The 26,071-nt window shown below is 48.5% G+C and overlaps 1 protein-coding gene across 3 annotated transcripts in view; it reads left to right on the top strand.

The window, feature by feature from the left end:
* The window catches only part of BTAF1 (B-TFIID TATA-box binding protein associated factor 1), a 321,948-nt gene that overhangs the window by 172,250 nt on the left and 123,627 nt on the right, over window positions 1-26,071 (top strand). For all 3 annotated transcript variants that reach the window (XM_078786829.1, XM_078786828.1, XM_078786827.1), the window contains exons 19-20: window positions 8,075-8,278; window positions 10,329-10,752. In XM_078786829.1, coding sequence (XP_078642955.1) covers window positions 8,075-8,278; window positions 10,329-10,752 — 628 coding nt within the window. The remainder of the gene's footprint in view (window positions 1-8,074; window positions 8,279-10,328; window positions 10,753-26,071) is intronic.

Genomic DNA, 26,071 nt, shown 5'->3' with positions numbered 1-26,071 from the left:
GTGGCCTACGTGCTTGTACATGGACTAGCTACGGTGCACTCATTTCAATTAACAGCCAATTAAAAAGGGGAAATGTACACAGGAAATTTAATACTAAATTTACAAAGTGAAGGTTATAAAAACCCTAACACAGCACCCTCATTCCTCACGGCACAGCTCGGGCCGACAAAACTTTAACTTAGTGTGGCACGTAGGTGTAATTCCCTCTCCAATTAACCTGACCCTGAGTGCGGCAGTTTTAAAACACAAATAAGTATGTCCCTCTGCTGCATTGCACCCTGCGTAACAGATTCACGCCCACAGGATAACCGAATTGCGGAATTAATTCTCAAACTACACATGAACGGTGGGGAGCATTATTTACAAGTGACGCTATTTCATTATTTACACAACGCAACCCAGGACCTGTGATTTTTCTTTTGGGGGAACAAAAATAAAATCCTGTGGGAGGGGAGGAGACAGCATGCACTGCATCGACGCACCAGCACCAATAAAGAGCACCAATCAACACAAAAGCACCAATCCCATGCACAGTCATCACATAATAATAAAAAAAACACACTGATGATCTGGATCTTCTGGTCCGCTCTGCTGGCCGTCGTCTCCTCCACTTGTTGTCTTTCTCGTGGCTTGCTGCCTATTTGTAAAGATAAAAAGGCACACAGCATGTCCATCTTTTTATTTATGGCCCACAGGGGCCGACTATGGGTGGTTCCCATAGTCGGCTTGGTGCCACCTCACCGGGTCCGCAAGCAAGATCTTTTGGCCGCAATGGCCGGTCCTAGCAGAGGGGCCAGGCCCCAAAACTTGGGGTCCATAAGTGGTGCTTGGCCACAGACTGTGGTCCATAAGTGGTGCGTGGATGCAGGCAGCTGGTTGCGGGGATTCGGGCACACAATGGCGGACTCCCTCACGCTCCCCTCAGTGCCCAGAGAGCACGATCCTCGGGTCGGGGAAGGAAGACAGAGAGGGCAGGTTAGCGAGGGGTAAGGTCACAAGGGTACACATCAACGAAGGTAATGCAAGGTGAGGTGCGCCTGGAGACTGAGCGGAGAAAAGCTCATCCCTACCGTACGCCACCCCACCTGTTACCTACTCTACCCTTGCCCTTACCCCATATGTACACAAAAAAAATCTACACATTTACAAATTCGTCGCTACCGTCACGTCTTCCCCATATCTCCCCTATACCAAATCGTCACAATCCCATTGTCTAAATTTGCCATCACCAATTCATCATCAATCCTCATAAGGAGGGAGAGATGGAACATCCAGCACAATGTCACACCCACGCCGTGATGCGTCTCACATTTCCAAAACATCTGCACAAAAATAATAAAATAACAAACCATGGCACGGTGTGGAGTCCTGTCACCCCAGGTGAGTGGATGTAGATGGTGCGAGGAGATTCTTAATCCTAACTATCCTCTAAATGACTTTAATACACTTTACACTACCCGGGGTCTTTCCCCTGCCAATCCATTGGCCATCTTACACTCTATGCGGTTTTAAGAACCAAATTCCCATTGACCAAACTGTGGTGCTTCATCAATTTGGGGTCTCACTCCCCCGGTTCAACTCCCTGTGCCTTTGCACAATTTCAGGACTGGGTCGTGTGGCTCTCCCAGCAGGTCTACCCACCTGCACACCTCCACCACTGCAGTTGCCTCCGAGCTTACCTGCTCCTTACCTAACCTATCTACCTGGGGAAGGCCCTCCTTGGCGCTTACCCCACTCGGTGCCCCCTCTGGCACTGGACTACCCGGGTCCGTCCTCCGGATCCTCGGGCCCCATCCACAACTCTACCGGCTCCCAGAGCCCACCTGCGGCCTCACCTGGCCGACATCCTAACAGTGGCGGAGTGCCCATTTAACTACACACACTAAAAGGCCACAAGCCCAGCCATTTCCACGACACTAATGCACCCATCCAAACACCATTCTTCCACCACGCACCACAGATGCCAATATCCAACCACAATTTACCTACTCCTTCTACCTAACTCTTAAACTACCCTCCCTGGGTATTCGTGATAGGGTCCATCCTCCCCATACACTCCCTTCGCACCAACCACTCCACTCCACATTTTCCACCATACTCACTCCACACCATCCATTCCATACTCCATGTATTCCATACCAGCTATTCCACACAACCATTCTCCATACCTGTGCCATCACACCTAGTCCCTCCTGCACCCTCCTTCCTCCCAGGCTTCTTCATTCATTCAATACAATGCACAATCACAATTATTCCTCATACGCTGCTCCATACACTTCCACGCTCAATACAACTCACAATCACCTCACACTTCCGAATACACTTTCAACACAAACACACGGCGCCATTCACGAGCATTGCCTCATTTGCTCAACATGCTCACCGGCAAAGATTCTCACACACACGGCATCATCTGATCTACCTGGTGCCCTTCTAACTTGGTGCTCCCCGTCTTCCCTTTAAACTAAGCACATATCACGTCATTAACAACCATTCTAACCTCTCTATGTCCCCGACTACCTGTACAATGTCGCTACTTAACCCTACAGTTACCTATGGTCATCTCTAGGTCCCTATACAATTATCCAAACCCTCCCTCGGCGAGCTTACACTGCCATAAACCCCATAAAACTATAGCTCATGTGCCCCGTTTTGTGAGGGATGGCAGAGCTGCCATCCCACCACCTCGGGCATCTTCCATTATGAATTTTTCCATCAAATTCCAATTCTTCAAAAATTTGCCAATCATCTGTCAATCAGTTTACCAATCATCAATTTTGCTTTCAAATTCACTACTGCTATCACCCTCACACGTCTACTCACTTGAGCCTCTCGGTGCGTCAATTCATTCTCAAAGCCCGGCTTCGCGAAGCCGAGCAATGAATGCGGGTGGTTCGTTGCCGGCGGTTGGGTCCGTCCGGCATTCGGTGCAGGGAAGGAGGCTTACTCGGGCCGAGATTCCACGCACCATCTCGGCACGGAACCGTCCGATGCCCCAATCTCGGCCGGTCGGAACGCCGCAACCACAAGGGGTCGCTGTGCCGACCCTTCCTACCGGCCCTTGAACCGGGCCGCCCGCTCTGCTTAGCAGAGCACGGACGCGACCATGCAGAGCGAGGCCCGGCGCGGATCGCGCACGGCGGTTCCTTCAAAACTGCCGTGATCACGATCCCCGCTGGTTCCCGCAGCACCCAAAGCCCGGCACGAACCGAGGGCTCGCTTCGGCTAACCGTCGGTCTAACTGCTAACCCGGTTAACGTCGATGCTTCACCTGCAGACTCGCACGCATACGCGACCCTTTTCACACTCACCGAGCTCGGCGCTCCAACGCCGTCCATACACCCCACGTACTTCGTTATTGCACTTGTTCTTGTTCCGCTCACAGACTTCGTTACACACCCGACCACTGCCCACCTTGGCACACACTCATCGTTCGCACACCTCATCAACACACCTCTTCGCGCCCACTCCTCGGTCACATCCTCTGTGACGACCACGGGTGTGCACTCTTCTGTACACCCAATCACGTGCTTCACTGCCAACTCAAGTGTGCATTCCCACATGCGCTCGACCATTCCAAGTGTGCATCCTTTCATTCCAGGTGTACATTCTCTCTCACCTGCCACAACCAACTCGTGCTCCGTGTCACTCTCACTACCACACTCTGTCGTGCGTTCACCCTCACTCTCGACGGCACACTCACTCCTCGGCGCGCACTCTTTCCTCACACGCACCTCCGTTCCACACCTTTCTCGCGCACCCTCTTGCACACTCTCGCCCGGTACATACTCCGTACCACTCATGTGGGTGCATTCTTGCACACACCCGATCACAGCCGCACACGCTGGCTCACAAATACCTTCCGCATTCCCCAAAGTCGGACCTCCTTGCACACCTCCTCCTTCCACACGCTCTGCACCTGTCGCACACCTCATCAGCGGCCTCTCACGAACGCCCGGGTCTACACCAACACCCAAGCCCACTGAATCTCCCCTCGCACCATATACATTTCCGAGTATATCGCCACTCACCTCGGCACCTCGTCTTCGCTCCTCCGCCACCTGCAAACTCTTTATTTGGTCAGTAAGCACATCATCACGATTTGAGCCCAGACCTTGCACCAATTCCATCACTCCTCCTTTATCTCTCTTAGTTTCCCTCCGTCTCTTAATTTCACTCACCCCCTCTTCCACTTCCTCTAATTTTTGTTTCACCTCTTTTATTTGCCGGTGCGCCCCCTCAATTTCTTCCTCTAATGTCACCTTGGTCGTTTCTATGTGCGTCCTTACTTCCCGTTCTTTCGTCTCCATTGCCTCTGTCACCTCGTCCAACCTCTTTGTCAGTCCCTCATGTACCATCTGACATTCCCGCTTTGTCGCTAAAAGTTCCTTTTTTATCTCTTTCTGTGTCGCCTTCAACCCCCCGATTACCGCAGTGTTCTTCTCCACTTGCTCCCCTAATTCCTTTTGTCCCACCGTCAGCTGCTCTACTCCCCTCGTCAGATCTTCTATGCCCCCCTGTAACCTAGCCGTACTATTTCTCACCTCTTTCTCCATACGCTCCTCACCCCGCTTTACCTCCTCGCGTACCCCCGCGACCTCTTCGCCCACACCTCGTCTGATCTCCTCCCCCATTTCTCCCATCTCTTTGGTAGATGCCGCCCTCATTTGCTCCAAATCATTCCTCTGGGCATCCAATTTGGTTTCTAACCCGATTTTCACCTCTATCTGATTCCCCATCTGTTGAATTTCCCGGGCGGATTGCTCCCCTATTTCCCTCAATTTGCCTTCCATGGTGTCTTCTAGCCCCGTTAACCCATTCTTCACCCCTTTCATCCCGTTGTCTAAACCCTCAAATTTGTTGTCCAAACCCTCAAATTTACTGTCTAAACCCTCAAATTTGGCTTCTAGCCCCCCGATTTGATTTCCCATGTCCGTTTTTAATCCCGCGATTTGATTTTCTAATCGCTCCCCCATTTCTCCCATTTGCTGCCCCATTCTATCCATTTTTGCATCCAGTTGGGTCAGGAATAATCAGAGGTCAAACCCGATTTGCACAGCGGCCCCAGCTGCCACCGCGGGCTCGGCCTCCTCGGCGCCGCCATTTTGTGCTGCCGCAACCACGTGCGCAAGGCCGCCATCTTTTGCGCCTGAAACCTCTGCTACCACATCCTCATTGCTCTCCTCCTCCATTATTACTCCCACTACCTCCCCGGGATCCTGGGTCGATTCTAAACCCTCTAACTCCCCATCTGGCATCCGGTCGCCCTGATTATCCGTGGCACAATTTTTAATTTGGAATATAAAATAAAATTTTGGCCACTCGTAATTTTGAGTGCGTTAAGTGCACTTCAGGTCCGAATCTCGCTCCCGACACTAATTGTTACGGAAACTGAGTACGGCGCTCCCCCTTAGAGGGGGGGGGTCAATCCCCCTTTTATTTCCACTGGCCGTCTCCGATCCTGAAGCTACCCTGCTCCACAAGGCAGGTGGGCAACTTCGCTCGAGACCACGGACAAGATGTTATTTTGCCGAGCGGTTTTTAGCAGCCCGCGGCTCGAGCCATTAACAAAAACTAAACCCGATCCTAAACGTTGGCCAAATCCTGCCACAGATACTCAATGGGGAAATCACAAAGACGATCGGACGAGCATGAAGAAGACGAAGGTAGGAAATAACCAGGATTTATTATTATTTACACAAGACTAAAGGAAGAAAAGCAATCAAGGTGATATTCAGAAAATGGAGGGAGCAGAAGGACACAGAGCAATTTCTACTTATACCAACTTACTTAAAACCCCAGACAAGACAAACAAAACAAACTCAGGTACACAAAAGGATGGAATGGCAGGGATGATATGGAACGGCAGAGGAGGGTCCCGGCAGATGGTAGGCGTCGAGGTCCGGCTCCAAGCTCGCGCTTCGGTCCACGCTTTTTGGGGTCGAGGCGAAACCCGGCACACAGCTCCGCTCCGGGCTGGCAGCAAGGCGGCGGCAGGCACACGTCGATCGTTCGTTGCACGCGGCAGAGCTGGATTTTGCCTCGACACGCCTCTGGTTCTCTCGGTCATCTCCTGGTGGGGGCTTGCCCCCCATGGGTTATATAGCCACGCCCTACCAAGCCATGGCCGCACCTTACCAAGCCGTGCCCACCGAGTCCTGGTTGGGCCCAAGGGCTTCCTGGCTCCACCTCCTGAAGACGATGGGCCGCCCACGCCCTTCTCCCCCGAGTTGACTGCGTGCGTAATGGAGTTTGGAGTGAAGAAAACAGCCCAATGCAACGGTGGCGATCGCCGCAGAAAACCGCCCAATGTTACTGGCACTTTGAATAGATGATTTGGGGGAAACTTGAAAAGGGAACTATCTTATTCCATCTGGTGCAATGCAGATTCAACTAATGGGAAACAGAGCCTTATACTGACATAGAATAAGAAATAACTAGAGAGAGGTTCTATGGTGGCCTACGTGCCTGTACATGGACTAGCTACAGTGCACTCATTTCAATTAACAGCCAATTAAAAAGGGAAAATGTACACAGGAAATTTAATACTAAATTTGCAAAGTGAAGGTTCTAAAAACCCTAACAATATAATAATCCTTTTTCTACAAGATTTTTATAAACTATAGCATGGTATTAAGATTCATCAAATAACTGAATTATTTCTATCTCATTAACAATGCGTCGGAGTTTGTTGCCATTATAATGCATTTTATTTATTAAGAGGACGAGGGACAGGTTTCAATTGGAATGCCCGCAATAACTCGCTTACTTAGAAGTTTTATACTTCTACACTGTGCTGCCTCTGGCACTGGGTACCTTGAATGTGTGCATGGCATCATTAAATCAGGAGATTACCAAGGCATTTTGGAGCGCAATGTTCACCCCAGTGTCAGAAAGCTGGGTCTCCGTCGAAGGTCATGGGTCTTGCAGCAGGACAATGACCCCAAACACACTTCAAAAAGCACCCAGGAATGATTCAAAATAAAACGTTGGACTGTTCTGAAATGGCCTGCAATGAGTCCAGATCTAAATCCCATTGAACACATGTGGGGAGACCTGAAAACAGCAGTTCGGAGAATGTACCTTTCAAATCTTGGAGAACTGGAGCAGTTTGCACAAGAAGAGTGGGCCAAACTGCCAGTGTAGAGGTGGAGGAAGCTCATTCATGGCTAAAGGTAGCGCTTGACTGCAGTTATTTTGTCCAAAGTCTGTGCTACCAAATATTATGTCGAGGGTGTCAATCATTTTGTCAATGCCATTTCTTTTTATTTTCTGATTTAAAAGGATATATTAAGTTCTGAATCAAAAACAAAGGTTCTGTAATATTAACAGTGAAATAAAGAATTGTGGAGACCAAATACTTTTGTCAATTTCAACTTTTTTGAGAAAATTGTGAGTTATTTGAAAAAAATGCAAGGGTGCCAATATTTTTGGCCATGACTGTATAAGGAATTTCTCGTCTTGACAAGTAAAATTATCTTGCTAATTTCAAATTCCCAATTGTTGTTGTCGATGTTTCCTTTGTTTTAAATGGATCTTTTTTGCTATTGACTGAATCGCTCCAATCAACAGGAATGTTTTTGTTGATTTTCCTTTGATAAAGGATCAATAATTAAATATATTGATGACTGTTCTGAATATTGTAAGTGCGGACAATCCTGTCCTCAGCCGTCGAGTTTGCCCGCTCCATGTGCTCTGCCCACCATCGAGTTTGCCCGCTCCATGTGCTCTGACCACCGTCGGGTTTGCCCGTTCCATGTGATGTGCTCTGCCTACCATCGAGTTTGCCCATTCCATGTGTTATGCCCACCGTCGAGTTTGCCTGCTCCATGTGCTCTGCCCACCATCGAGTTTGCCCGTTCCATGTGATGTGCCCTGCCCACTGTCGGGTTTGTCCGCTCCATGTGCTCTGCCCACCATCGGGTTTGCCCGCTCCATTTTTTCTGCCCACCGTCGAGTTTGCCCGCTTCATGTGCTCTGCCTTTCTTTGTGCCACACACGTTTTTGTCCCATGTAGACAAAAGTGAGACTTGTCCCACACCCTTGTGTAACCTGTAATGGTTTTCCTTTGCAGGCATGCTCGTGGCTGGCAGCGACCGTTCAACCGCGACTGCTGGCGATGCTACCAGAGCAGCTGTACTACGACGAAATAGCAATTCCCTTTACACGAATGCAAGCCGAGTGTAAGCAACTACTCTCAGGCCTGGTCGAGGTTGGCATTGACCTGAGACCCAAGCTTGCCACGTTGGTGTTTACCATTGACCAGGCCTCAAATCTTGTGAGTGCCTCAAACATTTATTTAAAGTTGCATGTAATCGTTGCTGCATGTTATTCTTCCTCCAATGTGTCCCACAATCATACTCGTCTCCTATCAACTTGCAATAAAGATGCAAAATGGATCAATGATCTGCTGTTCCTCTCACCCTAACGTTTGATGAAAAATTGCACTGCTGCTCTTGCACATCCTCTTTCTGCTCTTTTCACACCCATAATTTACCTGAGGTCATGTTACTTCTGCTTGGAAGTCGACCATCATCCATCGCCTTGCATAAACTAGAATGGCACTCAGTAGAGTGCATATCTCTGTCAGGCTTAACGGCTTACGTTTTGTATCCCTCTGATAAAGTAGGTCGGATCTGGATTCGGACCTGAACCAAAAGCTAATCGATTTGTCCTTGTCACACACCCAACCTGTCAAGCAAGTTTCGTCCAAATCTTTCCACAACTCTTTGAGATATTGTGCTATATATCGTTTTTTTGTCCTATCTCTCAATGGTGAAGTCACTAAAAAAACTCAGATCCGCATACCGGATCTTCACCAAAATCTAATCATTCAGCCCATGTCACACACCCAACCTCTCCACCAAATTTCGTCCGAATCCTTCTGCAACTTTTCGAGATATCCTGTTTACAAACAAACGAACAAGCAAGCAAGCAGACAAACAAACAGACAGACAGGGGTGAAAACAAAACCTCCATTCACCTTCGGTAGCGGAGGTAACAAGGTGCAAAACACCGATCCCCTTAACTGCAGAATCAGCTTGTTTTCCAATCATCACTGAGGTCATGGAATCTATCATCAAAGTTGATATAAAATAATTCCTTTTCTCCAATGACCTCATCTAAGATCATCAGTTTAGATTCGTTCCAAGTCACTCCACATTGCAAATGCTACTACTACAACTACTACTACTACTACTACTCCCAACAATGGATGGAGGCCCTCAATGCCAGACATGAGATCAGGACCGTCTCTCTGTGCATATCTCGTGCTTTTCATAAAGTCTCCCATCCTGCCTTGCTCTCCAAACTCTCTGCCTGTGGCATCCAAGGCCAACTCCACTGTAATTACTGACTTCCTCGACTCGTGTAGCCAACTTGTGGCTCTCAACGGAATCCTTTCATCTCCTCTCCCTGTCACGGCTGGAGTGCCCCACGGCAGGATTTGGGCTCAGTCCTATTCCTAATATTCATTCCTAAGTCTCTCTGACACTGTATATATTTGCTGATGACTCCACCCTCTGCTGTGATATCGCTCATTGTTCAGATCGACAGTTGCTATCACACTTAAATTCCACACACTTGCTATCTCTCTCCAAAAGGTCTATATGACAAACTCCAATCTACTCTCTTAACTTAACAATCCTCTTAAAGAAGTTCTGTCATTCAAACACCTGGGTGTTTACCAACCATGATTTTTCTCAGGCAAACCACATTTCAAAGTTGGCCTGCAAAGCCAACCGCCGACTGGGCATCCTCTGTCATGCAACTCCTTCCTTGGTGTAACTACTGAACTCCTATCCATCTACAATTCCTAAATTAATTTGTGCACCTACATGGCCTTCATACGCAGATAGTGTGGAATCCAAGGCCTTCAATGTCATTGGAATCTCGTGTGATGAATCTGAGTCTATGGGCCCATCTCTTTCATATCGCAGACATGTCGGTGGTCTCTCTGTCTTGTACCGCCTGCTTTCTGGTCTTGCACCCTCTGTCCTTTCTGTGCTTTGTCAGCTTCCCCTTTCCCATCAAGAAATTTCAAATGTATGAGTGTAAACTTTTAACTCCAGTGCAGGGTTGTGATTTAGTTTCCATCCCTTCGAGGTGGTAATGGAAGTTGTGAACCTTTGAATGTGTTGATGAAGCACCTTTTGTTACATTTCACTCCCTCAGTTCAACACTTGACATCATGCATGCGAGATTAACGTAGGTCCTTCAATTCTGCAGTGCGCAAATCATGAAAAATGGTCGTTTAAGGCAACACGCAGTGATATCATCCCAGCTGCAGGCAGTTTGTTTGACTCACCTTGTAATGTCGTGTGTTCCAGGTGGGGACGATGTTTAGCGACGCCGTTGGATTAGCCACATCGCTGTCGTCACTGAAAAAGCAGGTCCTTGAGTCTCGCCGGCAAGCAGCACGATGTTGCGTGCAAGAGACTCGGGCCGAGTGGCAGTCGCTGCACGCGCGAGTGAGCGCCCTCGTGGCGTGTGCCATGCTGGCAGGTGGAGCTCTTCCAGAAAAGCTCAACCCCATAGTGAAACCGATGCTGGAGGCTGCCCGACATGAAGAGAACATTTTACTCCAGAGTTTTGTGGCAGAACACATTGCGAAACTCCTCCAGTTGAGTGCCTGCAGGAAGCCATGTCCGAACTCAAAGATTGTCAAGAATTTGGCCTCCTGGCTTTGTATGGATCCTGTGCATACACCGAGTGCCGCTTGTCCTATTTCTGATACCGTGGATGGTGGTAAAGGTGAGCCAGTTGCTTTCATGATTTGGGATAGCACTTTTGCCTCATTCTATTTTCAAGGATTTCTATCGTGGTAGTTGTGTTGTGCTGGCACATTATATTATGGTTAAATACTACGACTAATATGACTACATTGTCATTTACCCCCTTCTTCCCCCTTCTTCTTTTTCCCCCTTTTCTCTTTTTCCCCCCTTTTTCTTTTTTCTTTTCCTTTTTGTTGTTATTTTTCCCCCTTTTTGCCCCTTTCTAGGCGCAATAGTGAACCCAAGTTTTGGCAAACACTTAGTTTTATTTTTTGATTAATAAATAATTATAATTGATCAATTATTTAATTATTGACGATTTATTAAGTACTTACTGTTTTCTTTCTCATCTGGGCAATATCTCAGGCACCTCTTGAACTGGGAAGCTGATATTTTGACATGACAATGACCAAGTGATTTGGCTACAAAGGGTATTTTTGATTTATTGATTAATCAATTAATCGATTATTTATTTGATTATTTACCAAATTAATTAATCTTCAAAAAGTTAGATTCGGATGAAACTTATAGTGGTTTTGGTATGCTGTTAACCAATTGATTAAGAAATGAATTTTTTTACGATTACTATTTATTGATTTTAATGAATAATAATTTATTTTCTTTCTCATCTGGCCAAAATCTCAGGCAGCTTTTCAGCGAGGAAGCTGATATTCGGACACGACAGTGAACAAGTGATTTGGCTTTAAAGGGTATTTTTTATTTATCGATTAATGAGTGAATTGATTATTAATTTTTTCCGATTAATTTTATCAAAAAGTTAGATTCAGATGAAGCAGTGGTGATTTAGATATGCTCGAAGCCAATTGATTAAGAAATTTATTATTTTACGATTACTATTCTATTTAAATGATGCAATCTTTTTTTGTCTTTTTTTTTGTATACAGAATCGAGGGCCCTGTAAGAGCTAACACATTGAACATGAAAACATGCACAGACACATAAAACGGCCTAGTTGTTGAAGCTTCCTACCTTGAGGCTTGGTTCTCTCCGGGCATCCAAAGTGAAGTTATTTTTCCATTCGTGTGTTTGTCAAATTTCAACTCGTTATTTTATCGTCTATGCGTTATTGTTTGTTTTTAGTTGTCCCCCGTCGCTCAGCGGAGCGAAAGGGGGACTATGGCTTTCCCCTCCGTCCGTGTGTCCGTCCGTGCGGGCGTGTGTGCGTGCGGGCATGCGTGCGTGCGTAAGCGAAGGACCGCATTCGAATTTAGTGTGTGGGTGCAACCCACGTCAAAATCCAAGATGGCCGCCGCCATGTATGTCTGATGCCATGTATGTCTGAACCTTGTGAGATGAATATCTTGAAAAATAAGCGAAGTACCAACTTCTAATTTGGCGTGTGGGTGTATCTCGGCATAAGGACGAACGCTATTGAAAATTGGGTCGCCACGTCAAAATCCAAGATGGCCGCCACCATATATATGTCCAAAACTTGAGCGAAATATCTCGAAAAATAAGTGAAGTACCAACGTCTAATCTGGTGTGTGGGTGTATCTAGGCACAAGGAAGAACGCTGTTTAAAATCGGGTCGCCACGTCAAAAGCCAAGATGGCCGCCGCCATGTATGTCTGAAACCTGAGATGAATATCTTGAAAAATAAGCGAAGTACCAACTTCTAATTTGGCGTGTGGGTGTATCTCGGCATAAGGACGAACGCTATTGAAAATTGGGTCGCCACGTCAAAATCCAAGATGGCCGCCACCATATATATGTCTGAAACTTGTGAGCGAAATATCTCGAAAAATAAGCGAAGTACCAACTTCTAATCTGGTGTGTGGGTGTATCTAGGCACAAGGAAGAACGCTGTTTAAAATTGGGTCACCACGTCAAAATCCAAGATGGCCGCCGCCATGTATATGTCTGATGCCATGTATGTCTGTACCTTGTAACCTGCATATCTTGAAAAATAAGCGAAGTACCAACTTCTAATCTGGTGTGTGGGTATATCTAGGCATAAGGAAGAACGCGATTGAAAATTGGGTCGCCACGTCAAAATCCAAGATGGCCACCGCCATGTATGTCTGAACCTTGTGAGATTAATATCTTGAAAAATAAGTGAAGTACCAACTTCTAATCTGGTGTTTGGGTGTATCTCGGCATAAGGAAGAACGCTATTGAAAATTGGGTCGCCACGTCAAAATCCAAGATGGCCACCACCATATATATGTCTGACCCTTGTGAGCGAAATATCTTGAAAAATAAGCGAAGTACCAACTTCTAATCTGGTGTGTGGGTGTATCTAGGCATAAGGAAGAACGTTATTGAAAATTGGGTCGCCATGTCAAAATCCAACATGGCCGCCGCCATGTATGTCCGAACCTTGAGATGAATATCTTGACAAATAAGCGAAGTACCAACTTCTAATTTGTTGTGGGTGTATCTCGCCATAAGGAAGAACGCGATTGAAAATTGGGTTGCCACGTCAAAATTCAAGATGGCCGCCACCATATATATGTCTGAACCTTGTGAGCGAAATATCTCGAAAAATAAGCAAAGTACCAACTTCTAATCTGGTGTGTGGGTGTATCTAGGCACACGGAAGAACGCTGTTTAAAATTGGGTCTTCCACGTCAAAATGCAAGATGGGCGCCGCCATGTATGTCTGAATCTTGTGAGAAGAATATCTTGAAAGATAAGCGAAGTACCAACTTCTAATTTGGTGTGTGGGTGTATCTCGGCATAAGGAAGACCGCTATTGTAAAGTGGGTCGCCACGTCAAAATCCAGGACGGCCGCCGCCATATATATTGTTGCGAATATGGAATTTGACCTCCATATCCGCTTGTAAATATTCCCCTATCTTCTCCGATACTCCCCAACTCTCCCCTTACCCCATTCCCTAGTCCCATTGTCTGTAAACAACACCCATTAGAGCCGATCTTCCCCTTCATTCCCCCATTAAATGTCGTGCCCAGGTCCCCCGCACCACACGTAGACAATTATAGGACATCTTGCTAGTTATTCTTAATCTATGTCAGTTAAGGACTTGTTTCCATTAATTATGACTCTTCGTTGCACCAGAATGTGATTATATGGCACCTGTTAGGAAGTTTAGGACCTCCCCATACCTCTCCGCATCTCTTCCCCATGAAGAAGCGCCAACTACAACAACAACAACAAAAGAGGGGGGCGGCGCGGTGACGGCACGGGGAGTGGGCGTCCTCCTTCCGGCTCGGTTAGCCGCCATTGACCACGCGCTCCACGGGGTTACCACGAAGGGGCTCCCTGTCGGCCCCTCGTCAAGGGCGGAGCCGGTAACCCCCGCACCCAATGAGAAGCCATGGGCCGATGCCATCTGGGGCGGCGCTAACGAGCCGAGGGCGTGTCACTCCCCGCCGGATATACGCGGCCCCGCGCCGGACGTGACGTGAGATGCGCCCCGAGCTTGGAAGGAAAAGACGCCACCCTCCCGAGCGCTGAGCGACCTCCCCAGCTTGAGACCAAAGTCGCGACCCACAAGCGCTGTGATACCTTCACGCATCTCTGGACACCACCGTACGTGATCCTGCCCTGAGCACAGGTGCACCTGGAGCGATCGCTGCCCGCTTTCCTGGCCATCAAACCCCGTGTGAGTGAGCCTTGTCCCGCGTTTACCTGTCGTCTGTCCGGGGATAATATAAGTGTGTTTAAGTGCCCACCTTCCTATGTTTCCCTCTTGTCCCTGTAATCTAAACCTTCCGCAATTGTAATAACAACCTTTGAGAACCGTATCCCTGGTGTCGTATTGTGTGATTGTAATCCAGCCGGGTGTCTTCTTTTTCTTATTGAGCCAGCATAGCGCGATTAGTCAACCCCGGGTGCAATCGGGGTAACTTGTACGGATACGGCGGCCATCCCGCTCGGCCCACCATACCATCAAAGTCGTATCTGTAACAATTGGTGTCGGGAGTGAGATTCGAGGCCCGACCAAATTTTGAAGAAAAAAAAAAAAACGAATAGAGGAAAAAAAAAATTTGGTCAAAATTTGGAGCGGCCGAAATTTGTTTTGTTTTACGAAACTCGAATTTTGCAAGTCGCGCTATGGCGGATCAAGACGGCTGGGGTCCGGTAGGGGAGAGTGAGGTAGGGTCGATCCAGGACCAAAATGAGGGACAGGAGGAGAGCGAAGCAGTGAGGGCGGCAGGTTCGCAAAATAGCGCCGTCACGCACGAAGAAGCGGGCGCGCAAAATGGCGCCTCGCTGATCACCGCGCCAGCGACCGTGGCAGCGCCCCCGGTGGATTTGAACTTGTGTTTTATACAAATAAAGGCGCTCATGGTCCAGACAAGTGAAGACCTGAGGAATGACTTGGGAAACCAAATTGAAGAAATAACGAACCGAATGAGGGCTCGGAGTGAGCGATTGGAGGGCCAACTGGGGGTAATGAGGGACGAAGCGAGGGGTACCGGAGAGGGGTTAGACAACGGGATAAAGGAGGTGAAAAATGGGTTAATGGGGGTAGAAAATAGAATGGCTGCCCAGGAGAATCAGATAGAGGGAGTGAAAAATGGGGTAGAGGGAGAGGAGATTGGAAGAGGTGTGAGTGAGGAGGTCGGAGGAGTGCGCGAGGAGGTGAGGCACTGTAAGGAGCACATGGAGAAGGAGGTGAGAAAGGGGACTGTAAAGTTACAAGGGGGCATAGAGGACATGACGCAGGAGGTGGAGCAGCTGACGGTGGGACAGACGGAGTTAGTGGAGCAGGTTCAAAGGAACACTGCGGTATTAGGAGGTTTAAAAGCGACACAAAACGACATAAAAAACGACTTGATAGCGACGAAGAGGGAATGTCAGATGGTACGTGAGGGACTGACAACGAGGTTGGACGAGGTGATAGAGGTAATGGAGACGAAGGACCGGCAGGTGAGGACGCACCTGGAAACGGTCAAGGTAGCCTTGGAGGACGAGCTTGAGGAGACGTACCGGGGAATAAAAGAGGTGAAACACAAATTAGAAGAAGTGGAAGAAGGGATGAGTGAAATTAAGAAGCGACGGAGAGGGGATAAGAAAGAGATAAAAGAGGAGATAAAAGAATTGGTCCAAAGTCTGTGTTTGGATCGTGATGATGTGCTCATTAACCGGATGAGGGATTCGCAGGTGATGGAGGAGAAGCGAAGAGGAAGAGGACCCGGTGTAAGTGGTGACCAATATGGTCGTGCGTATGATGCGCCAGGGGATTTAAGGAGCTTGGGGGTCGAGATGGACCCGGGTGTTCGTGAGAGGCCGTGGGTGAAGTGTGCGACAGGTCTGGTGTGCGAAAATGGAGGTGTGCAAGAAAGTCCGACTCTGGGGTGTGTGAGGAAAAAGTGTGTACCAAGGAGTGAGTGTGCTGGCGAGAGTGAGTCGGTCGTAGCGCGTGTGCGAGGGGGCACATGGAAGCGTGGTGTGGTGAGTGTTACAGAGGGTGTGACGGGAGAGTGTGCGCAGGAGTGTGCGCGAGGAAGGTGTGTGACGGACAGGTGCATGGGGAAAGAGTGCGCTGTCAGAAGTAAGGAAGAGTGTCCACCTGTGGTGAGTGTTACAGAGGGTGTAACGGGAGAGTGTGCGCGAGAAAGGTGTGTGACCGACAGGTGCATGAGGAAAGAGTGCGCTGTCAGAAGTAAGGAAGAGTGTCCACCTGTGGTGAGTGTTACAGAGGGTGTAACGGGAGAGTGTGCGCGAGAAAGGTGTGTGACGGACAGATGCATGAGGAAAGAGTGCGCTGTCAGAAGTAAGGAAGAGTGTCCACCTGTGGTGAGTGTTACAGAGGGTGTAACGGGAGAGTGTGCGCGAGAAAGGTGTGTGACGGACAGGTGCATGGGGAAAGAGTGTGCTGTCAAGAGTAAGGGTGAGTGCGTTGTCACGAGTGGAGGTGAAAGTAGTGAGAGTGACATGGAGCGTGAGTTAGTTGTGACAGGTGAGCGAGGATGTACACCTGGGATGGAAGGATGCACACCTGGAATGGTAGAGCGTGAGTGGGAATGCACGCTGGAGTTGGTGGTGAGGCACGTGGTTGGGTGTGCGAATGAGAGCACACCTGTGATTGTCACAGAGGAGGTGACAGAGGAGGGGGCGCGAAGAGGTGTATTGGTGAGGTGTGCGAGCAACGAATGTGTGCCAAAGTGTTCGGTGGTCAGGTGTGTGACCAAGGCTGTGAGTGGAATGAGGGTACCTGGGTGTGTAAGGAAAGGTACGAGGAGCATGAGCACGGCTGGATGTGTGAGCAAGGAACGGGCTTCGGGGTGTAAGCATGCAGGTGAAGCATCGACATTAAACGGGTTAGAGGTTAGGTCGACTTTTAGCCGAATCGGGCCCTCGGTGCGTGCCGGGCCTCGCTTTGAACGGCCGCGTCCGTGCTCCACTAGGCGGAGCTGGCAGCCCGATAGAAAGGGTCGTCATGGCGACCACTTTTTGGTGAGACGTGCCGGCAGGTCGAGAGCGGGACATTGGATGGCTCCACGCCGAGGTGATGCGTGGGATCTCGGCCCGGGTAAGCCCCCGTCCCTGCACCGAGTGCCGGACGCACCCAGCCGCTGGCACAGAACAACCAGCATTCATGGCTTGGCTTTACGAAGCCGGGCTTTGGACGGGAATTGGCGCACCGAGAGGTATTAGTGAGTAGACGGGTGATGAGGTTAGTGTTTTGGACCCAAAATTGGAGAAAAACAAAATTTGGTGATTGGCAAGGGATTGGCAGTAGTGATTGGCAGATGATGGGTAGTGATTGGCAAATTTTTAATTTGTTGCAATTTGATGTGCGAAATTGGTAGTGAGAGACCCCCGATGTGGTGGGATGGCAAATCCACCACCCTTCCCATGGGGGGCAAAGGAGCACTAGATTATGGGGTGTATGGCAGTGAAAACTAGCCCGGGTGGGTTAGGATAATGTATAGGGCCCTAGAGATTGACATTAGGTAACGTTAAGGTTAGTTAGTGACTGATACCTGTAGTGGGGACGCAGGTAGATTAGTATGGATGATAATGACGTGGGAGCGCAATAGTTTAAAGGGACGACTGGGAAGCGCAAGTTTCAGAAGGGAGTAGTTAGCTGAGATGATGCCGTGTGAGTGAGAATTGAACAGGTGTGATTGCACAGGTGTGCAACTGGACAGGTGTGATTGCACAGGTGTGCAACTGGACAGGTGTGTGGAGCAGTGTGTGAGTAATGAGTGTGTGGATCAGCGCGAATGCGCTTGGGGAGAGAAGGGTGCAGGTGGCACCAGGTGTGAGAGCACAGGTGTGCAGGTACAGGTGTGTGGAGAGAGTTGGAGTGAGTGGTACGGAGTGGTGTGCATGGTGCGAAGGTGTGGATGGGGGAAGAGTGGACCCCTTTCACGAGCACCCGGGGCGGGTAGTGTAAGTGTTAGGTAGAGGGTGCAGGTAAATTGTGGTTGGATATTGGCATTTGTGGTGCGGTTGCAGAATGGTGTTGTGAATGGGTGCATTAGTGTTGTGGAAATGGCTGGGCGTGTAGCCTGTTAGTGTGTGTAGTTGGTTGGGCACTCCACCACTGTGAGGATGTCGGCCAGGTGAGGCCGCAGGTGGGCTCTGGGAGCCGGTAGTTGTGAGTGGGTGCCTGAGGATCCCGGGTGTGGATCGGGCAGCCCAGTGCCAGAGAGGGCACGGAGTGGGGAGAGTGCCAGAGGGCCTTCCCCAGGTAGTTAGGTTAGGGTAAGGAGCAGGTAAGCTCGGAGGCAACTGCAGTGGTGGAGGTGTGCAGGTGGGTAGACCCACTGGGAGAGGTACACGCCGCAGCCCAGAAATTGTGCGAGGGCACCGGGAGATGAATCGGGGGAGTGAGACCCCAAATTGAAGAGCACCACAGTTTGGCCAATGGGAATTGGTTTTTAGAACCCATAGTGTAAGAGGGCCAATGGTTTGGCCGGAGAAAGCCCCCGGGTAGTGTAAAGTTGTTAAAGTCATTTAGGAGATAGTTAGGATTGATGAACCTGTCGCACCATACGCAGCCACTTACCTGTGGTGATGATGATGACTCCACACCTGTGTTTTCTTTGTTTTGTGCAGGAAATGAGAATTGCTGTTGGATTTGTGAGACGCATCACGACGTGGATGAGACATTGGGGTGATTCCATCTCTCCCTCCCTAGGAGGGACTGATGATGAATTGGTGATGGCAAATTTTGATGTTGAGTTGAAAATGGCAAATTTTGATGAGAGTTGAAAATGGCAAATTTGATTGGTTAGGAGGGAGAGAAGACGAATTTGGTATATGGGAGGAACGGGGAAGACAGTAGGGATGTTTGTGGATTTGTAAAGTAGATGTTTATGGGTAGTGTTGTGTTTTGTTGATACAGTAAGGGGTAAGGGAGGGGCCATGTAGGTTACCTGGTGGGGGGGGCGTACGGTAGGAACGTACCTGTCTCACCTGGTTCCCATGTGCCCCCAGTGTGCATCACCTTGCATTGCGTGCACTTTTGCGCCTTTACCACCTTGCTCACTTGTCTTGTTTTTGTCTCCCACCTCCGAGGATCTGGCTTTGGGGTAGAGAGAGAGGAGAGAGAGGTGCTGGCGACGCAGTTGTGGGCCTGCACTTTCGCTGCTTGCTGCCGGGATCGATACACCATATGGACCGCAATGTTTGTGGCCACCCACGATGGACCGCAGTTCGTTTGCGGCCAAGCACCACCCGGGGATGGACCTATGGGTCAACGTGGCACCTATGCCATACAGGTGAACCACTTTTAGTTAAACACCAAGTGCACCACAAGAAGAGCAAGAGACACCTGCAGGGTTAGGGGTTGTCGAGTTTATTTTTATTCCAATGAACAATGGTGACTGCACCGATGGGTGGTGGGGTGGTGCTTTTGATGCTCGGGAAAGGGTGCTCTGCACGTTATTAAAGGCCGTCGGCCACAGAGCACTCGTGGGTTGGTGTATCGATGTTGGCAAGCGCGCTCTCTCTATGCATAACATCTGCATGTGTTCCTCCAAAAACAGGTCCTGGATCGTAGTGTAAATAGCAGCGTAGTCTTGTAAATAATGCTCCCTACCGGCTGTATGTTTAGTTTGAGGATTCTTTCCGGATTCGGTTATCCTGTGGGTGTGTTTCTGAGAGGAGAAGGGTGCAACGTCGCAGGGGGGACATATTTACTCATTTGTGAATATCTATAAAACTGTCGCACTCAGGGTAGAGTTAATAGTAGAGGGAACTACATTGCGTGCCACACTAAAGTAGGTAAAGATTTATCGGGTCGGGACGCCCCGAGGGTAGAGAAGGGTGCAATGTTGCGAATATGGAATTTGACCTCCATATCCGCTTGTAAATATTCCCCTATCTTCTCCGATACTCCCCAACTCTCCCCTTACCCCATTCCCTAGTCCCATTGTCTGTAAACAACACCCATTAGAGCCGATCTTCCCCTTCATTCCCCCATTAAATGTCGTGCCCAGGTCCCCCGCACCACACGTAGACAATTATAGGACATCTTGCTAGTTATTCTTAATCTATGTCAGTTAAGGACTTGTTTCCATTAATTATGACTCTTCGTTGCACCAGAATGTGATTATATGGCACCTGTTAGGAAGTTTAGGACCTCCCCATACCTCTCCGCATCTCTTCCCCATGAAGAAGCGCCAACTACAACAACAACAACAAAAGAGGGGGGCGGCGCGGTGACGGCACGGGGAGTGGGCGTCCTCCTTCCGGCTCGGTTAGCCGCCATTGACCACGCGCTCCACGGGGTTACCACGAAGGGGCTCCCTGTCGGCCCCTCGTCAAGGGCGGAGCCGGTAACCCCCGCACCCAATGAGAAGCCATGGGCCGATGCCATCTGGGGCGGCGCTAACGAGCCGAGGGCGTGTCACTCCCCGCCGGATATACGCGGCCCCGCGCCGGACGTGACGTGAGATGCGCCCCGAGCTTGGAAGGAAAAGACGCCACCCTCCCGAGCGCTGAGCGACCTCCCCAGCTTGAGACCAAAGTCGCGACCCACAAGCGCTGTGATACCTTCACGCATCTCTGGACACCACCGTACGTGATCCTGCCCTGAGCACAGGTGCACCTGGAGCGATCGCTGCCCGCTTTCCTGGCCATCAAACCCCGTGTGAGTGAGCCTTGTCCCGCGTTTACCTGTCGTCTGTCCGGGGATAATATAAGTGTGTTTAAGTGCCCACCTTCCTATGTTTCCCTCTTGTCCCTGTAATCTAAACCTTCCGCAATTGTAATAACAACCTTTGAGAACCGTATCCCTGGTGTCGTATTGTGTGATTGTAATCCAGCCGGGTGTCTTCTTTTTCTTATTGAGCCAGCATAGCGCGATTAGTCAACCCCGGGTGCAATCGGGGTAACTTGTACGGATACGGCGGCCATCCCGCTCGGCCCACCATACCATCAAAGTCGTATCTGTAACAATATGTCTGAACCTTGTGAGCGAAATATCTTGAAAAATAAGCGAAGTACCTTCTGGTGTGTGGGTGCATCTAGGCATAAGGAAGAACGCTATTGAAAATTGGGTCGCCACGTCAAAATCCAAGATGGCCGCCTCCATGTTTGTCTGACCCTTCTGAGCGAAATATCATGTCATAGCATGTTTTCTGCGTGTTCCACTTTGTCAACTCACATCACTTCCCCGACGGGGGACCTAAGCGTAACGCTTGTTAGTTTTGGTTTGAATTTCCTGTAACTCGTAATTAATTAATTGTTTTCTGTTTGCTCCGTGTGTGCGGCCTTGTACCCTGAGGCTACCCCCGTCGGTGGTTGTTAACTTAAGTTCCCTACTTCGTGTTTTGCTTGGTTCTTAAATTTTTCCCTTCTACCCCGAACATAATACTCTTTGTCTAACGTTTTAAATCCCCACCCCCCAAAAACAAAACCAAAAAAAATTATTTTCCTTTCTCCACGTGTGCTGTTGACTCATCGTGTACTTCTGTCCACGTGTGCTGTTCGCCCTGCCCCCATTATCTCCTTGCCATCCACATTTTGCCCTGTTCACGTGACTCGTGGCTGTCCCTCTCGGCCCTCTCCCCATTGCTATTTTGTGAATATAATATTGTTCTTCACGGTTGTTTGAATATTATTTAAATATGTTTAAACTTTCCCCTGCAGTGTTTTATTCAGTGGTATATTACAACACGCTGTTTTTCTTCCTATTTAAAAGGTTCTTTTCAATTTCCTCTCCAACTCACTCCACTTCAAAAAAAATAAATTCAATCTTTTACTTCTCCTTCACGACATGTTCTTAATCGGATTGCTAACTTGAAAATCACAATAAACCCAATTTGTTATCAATGTTCGTCTTTCATTAATCATCCACTTTCTAAACTCCCCTCTTGCCCCTCCCCTCCAAATCCCCCCCCCCTTACCCCTACACTCCTAAACTCCCCCCTTGCTCCTCCCCTCCTAAACTCCCCTCTCACCCCTCCCCTTCAAAACTCCCCCACAACCCCTCCCCTTCAAATCTCCCCCCCATACCATTCCTCTCCAATTCTCCCTCCCCCCCCCCCCCCCTCCTCCAAGCGGAAAAAAACATGCAATGAAAGGAGGGGGAGAAAGAGGGAAACACACAAGCACAACAACAGTAGAGAACAGGGACGTCATAGATCTGTGTAAGGGAGAGGGCTTGGGGGAGGAGAGGGGAGGGGGTACACGGTATGAGGCAAATGAATACTTCTAGGAATTTTAGGAAAGGAGTTGGGGATTGAAAGAGGCGGATTTGGGGTGTTTTGACGGGGGTAGAAAAATGGTGAACAGCTGTTTTGAAGACCTGGAGGGAGGAGAGGGATTGAAGAGAGTGAGGGAGTTTGTTCCAGAAATGGGAGAAAAGAGGAATGAAAGAGTGAAGGTGAGCAGAAAGTCTTGATTTTGGCAGTTTCACCAAAAGAGGGTTGCTGACATATTTTGTGCGTCCTTCAGGAATATTTGGGGGGCGGGGGGAGAGCGAGCACGGGGTGCAAGGCCGGAGAGGAGTCGGTGGAAGACAGAAAGACTACTTACCTGCCTGCGGTGAGAGAGGCCCTCAGAATCAGCTTCATCGCGTGAGATACCAATGATTCTGAATGCTTTCGCTTCAACCGCGTGAAGTTGAACTAGGTGTGAGGCAGGAGCACCAGCCCAGAGCTGAGAGCAGTATTCCATTGAGCTGGGGATGAAAGCTTTGTATGGTGAGGAGCTCAGAAGTGCTCAGAAAGGACTTTGCACGACGGAGGATACCCAGGCGGCGACTGGCTTTGGAGGCCAGCTTGGAAATGTGGTTTTCCCAGGGAAGATCATGGCAGATAGTGAGACCCAAAAGCTTGAGTGACAGAACTTCTTGGAGAGGATTGTTCAGAAAGTAGATGGGAGGGTGGTCGAGTCGGTTTTTTTGGAGAGACATAGAGTGTGAGATTTGTCAGGATTGAAAGGCATGTTCCACTTATTTGACCAGTTTGAGATATTGTCCAGGTCTGCAGAGAGTGAAGAGGCTGCTGCCTGTCGATGTGAGGGATGAGGAATGGAGCGGCAGAGAGTGGAGTCATCAGCAAAGAGATAGAGAGGATTTTCCAGAGAGTCGGAGAGATCATTGATGAAGACTAGAAAAAGCACAAGGCCCAGAGGCACAGGGCACCTTGGGGAACTCCAGCCAGAACAGGAAGGGGAGATGAGAGAAATCCATTCAGGGCTACATACTTTTAATGAATAAATTATTGTACACCGCTCCCTCCAAATTCACAAAGTGGGAGCTTCGTGTCAAAAAGTGGGTCAATCCACGATGGGGTCCCACAAAACGCCAAATCCTTGGTAACAGCCATTCATAGAACTAAAACATTGTACATGTTATATATCTCGCACAATTGTTTTTCACAATTGGCACAAATGTTCACCTCTGGTGGTGGAACCTTGTATAAATTCCCGGGAAAACCAGAACCATTTAAAAACAAGAATGGGACACAGTGGAGTGCATACCTCCACATTGCATGGTGGCATTGCCAGGCGCTGAAGGCCTCCTGGCAATGTCACGTTCTGGAGGATATGGTATTTATTTTTTTGAGCTTGGGGGTGGTATACTTTGAATGTAGCTCTACTTGTTCCTTTTTTCCCCTTCATTTTTTTCTTTTTCTTCCTTTTTTTTTCCTTCCCATTTTTCCCCTTCTTTCCACCCCTGACACAGACACTATCCAGGCAGAGGTGGTAACTTAAGGCTCAGAAGGGTCTTTGTGGTCTTTTGTGTCTTTAAGGGTCTTCAGGCTCTTTTGGATTTTCACTGTATTTCAGGGTCTTTGGGTTCTTTAAGGGTCTTCATGATCTTTAAGGGGTCTTCATGTTATTTAAAGGTCTTTTGGGTCTTTTATCTATTTTGTGTCTTTGTCGTATTTTGGATCTTTACGTGTCTTTTGTGTCTTCTGAGTCCTTTGTGTCTTCTGAGTCCTTTGGGTCTTTTGAGTCCTTAGGGTCTTTTGAGTCCTTGGGGTCTTTTGAGTCCTTGGGGTCTTTTGAATCCTTGGGGTCTTTTGAGTCCTTGGGGGCTTTTGAGTCCTTTGGGTCTTTTGAGTCCTTTGGGTCTTTTGAGTCCTTTGGGTCTTTTGAGTCCTTGGGGTCTTTTGAGTCCTTGGGGTCTTTTGAGTCCTTGGTGTATTTGGGGTCTTTTGAGTCCTTCGGGTCTTTGGGGTCCTCGGGGTATTTTACATCCTCCTGGTCTTTTGAGTCTTTTTGTCCTCTGGACCTTTTGTGTCCTCTGTGGTTTTTTGGGTGTTTGGGGTCTTTTGGGTCCTTTGGGTCTTGGGGGTCATTCTAGTTACCTCTGCACTAAAGGAGGGAGGAGGTTATGTTTTCACATCTGTTTGTGTGTTTGTCTGTGAACAGGATATCTCAAAAAGTTGTAGATGGATTCAGATCAAATTTCGTGGAGAGGTTGGCGGTGTGACAATAACTGATTAAATTTTGGTCAGGATCCGGTTTCGGATGCGGGAATTTTTAAGTGATTCTTCACTTCACCATTGAGTGATCCGGCTAAAACCGATTATATAGCACGATATCTCAAAAGGTTGTCGACAAATCTTAATGAAACATGGTGGACAAGTTGCGTGTGTAACAACGATGAATTGAATTTGAAGATCACCTGGTGTTGGCCTCATGGTTAGGGCGGCGCATTTGGGATCCTAAGGTCCTGTGTTCTAATCCCATTGAATTAACGCCAGGTGGGGTTGACTCAGCCTGTCATCCGTCCGAGGTCGGCAAAATGAGAACCACAAATAGTCAGGGCCCTTAGGGATATTTTGGTTCAAATTCTTCCAAAAGCATCAAATTTGGCGCAGATGTTGCCCATGCCATACTCTTTCGATTTTTGACGGGCGCCAAGGGCGGTATGATCCGGGGACCATACCGGTCCATCCCGCCATGTCACCTGACCTATGGCGTCATAATTAGGATATGCATCCAATCACATGGCGTACTATAAGTGGTCAAAGTTCAAAATGAATCGATCGAAAAATGAAGGCAGGGATCCATTTTTAAGGTTTTCATAAAATCCAATATGGCCGCCAGGTCACATGACCTATGACGTCATATTTATGACATGTATACATGAACCCGGATCATGATCGCACAAAAATTAAACACAAGGATATGGCATACAGTTCATAAATCATCAAAATCCGTACCTTTGTAATTAGACTGATGAACTGCATATGCCTGAAAATTAGGAAATAGACATGTAAATATTTCCTCTAATTGTCAAAAATAAGGTCAGAGTTCGATTACCCAACCCAGAAACATAAAATGGTGAACCTCGCGTAAATCTTGACAAAAAACTAAAAAACCGACATGTTTGACTCAAAAATGACATTTAAGATGACCTTGAGGGTTGCCTTGACCTCGAATCATCAAAATAACATCATAATTGGATTCCTCGACCTCGAAAACCCCTGAAAAGTGGTATCATACATGATTCTTTTGGTTATTTAACTGATTTTCCTCTAATCCGGGTGGCGGCCATTTAGTATTTCGCCAATATGGGCCCCCCGGGGGGGGGGCGCCCGTCAAAAATCGAAAGAGTATGGCATGGGCAACATCTGGGCCAAATTTGGTGCTTTTGGAAGAATTTGAACCAAACGGCCCCAAAATATCCCTAAGGGCCCTGACTAAAACTGATTATGGAGAGGCAGACGGGCCCACAGAAAAATGATGCGGCAGCGGCAGACGGGCCCACAGAAAAATGATGCAACCAGCAACCGGGTGGCTGCAAACGAATCGCCCATTTTGGTGAAGGTCCGAATCCAGATCCGGCCTATTCGGTGGATACAAAACGGAAACCTTTTAGCCTTGTGGAGGTATGCACTCCACTGTGTCCCATTCTTGTTTTTAAATGGTTCTGGTTTTCTCAAGAGGGAA

The sequence above is a fragment of the Myxine glutinosa genome, chromosome 11, assembly GCF_964187855.1.
Source record: "Myxine glutinosa chromosome 11, kmMyxGlut1.1, whole genome shotgun sequence".
NCBI lineage: Eukaryota > Metazoa > Chordata > Myxini > Myxiniformes > Myxinidae > Myxine > Myxine glutinosa.
Note: the sequence above shows the minus strand (reverse complement) of the source record. Positions and strands in the feature narration are given on the sequence as shown.